This window comes from Cyprinodon variegatus, unplaced genomic scaffold, assembly GCF_000732505.1.
Source record: "Cyprinodon variegatus isolate N-32 unplaced genomic scaffold, C_variegatus-1.0 Scaffold191, whole genome shotgun sequence".
NCBI lineage: Eukaryota > Metazoa > Chordata > Actinopteri > Cyprinodontiformes > Cyprinodontidae > Cyprinodon > Cyprinodon variegatus.
The window spans coordinates 1,189,259-1,190,304 of NW_015150644.1; the positions used below are offsets into that span (position 1 = coordinate 1,189,259).

At 41.0% G+C, this 1,046-nt stretch overlaps 1 protein-coding gene across 1 annotated transcript in view; it reads right to left on the reverse strand.

Annotated features, from left to right (window-relative positions):
- LOC107087686 (nuclear distribution protein nudE homolog 1-B-like) overlaps positions 1-1,046 on the reverse strand; it is a 21,978-nt gene that overhangs the window by 12,584 nt on the left and 8,348 nt on the right. The window contains exon 2 of the mRNA XM_015379399.1: positions 267-408. Within this exon, the coding sequence (XP_015234885.1) occupies positions 267-352 (86 nt within the window). The 5' untranslated portion in view covers positions 353-408. The remainder of the gene's footprint in view (positions 1-266; positions 409-1,046) is intronic.

Consider the following 1,046-nt stretch of genomic DNA (forward strand, 5'->3'; position numbering starts at 1 on the left):
GCTAGGCTTACCGCACCGTGACGTCACTGCTGGAAGATGGCAGGAGGGAGGGGCTACTATATTTGGGAAAAATGGCCGCTCCCAGACTCAGTGATCGCAACGAAAATTGTTTATTTTTTACTGATTAATGCTAAATTCATTAAATCACTGTGAGCATATTAGTTTTAGGTATAGAGAATGATCCATCGATCATTCCTCGCTGACGGGACTTCTCCTTAAAAGTTGTGCGTTAAATACTTTCAGTGAAACTAGGAAGATGAACCCACATCTGCTGCTGTTTGGCTGCCTGCTCCTTCCAATATTCCAGCTCCTCCTCTACAGATCCGAACTGAGGCGGTTCCTGATCCTCCATCGCCAGCTCGGTCACGGATCACGGCCAGCTCTTCTGTCCTAAACCCAAAGCAGTTCCTGTGAAAAGAAAAAAAAAAACAGACAGAAATGATTCAGGGAAATCTCTCTGATCAGATTTCACAGATTTTGGTCACGGTGGCTGAAGTTACTGTGGGGGAACCACTGAACGGGTTCTGGAAACTAGGAAAAACAGACATTTCCCAGATTTGTCAAACATCTGCTCTCTACGTCGATGGATACGGATTAGGGACTGAGGGCTGGTGGCCAAATACCAAAACAGCACTTAAAAATAAACCGAGACACATCAACCCTGAAGAGAAGCCTCCATGGACTTCATCAGCAGGACAAGTTGTTCTTCCATCATGGGAGGAATGTGCAGAAGGAAAACAAAGCGCGGTCTTTAGACATTTTTACAAATAAAGATCTAATAAAGACAACATAATTACATTGTCTTATTTTGAGTGCATATTTTCTAATTATCTTATTCTAAGAGTAAAAATACTCATTCCACTGACATATGATCTTATTTACCTGCTCAAATTAAGAGTAAATTCACTTAATTAAAAACATTTTCACTTATTTCTAGATCGTTTTTGCAGTGTAGGCTTAAAACTTTCCTTTTTGATAAAGCTTCTAGTTAGAGTGGCTCAGGTTATCCTGAGCTATCTCTATAGTTCTGCTGCTATAGGCTTAGA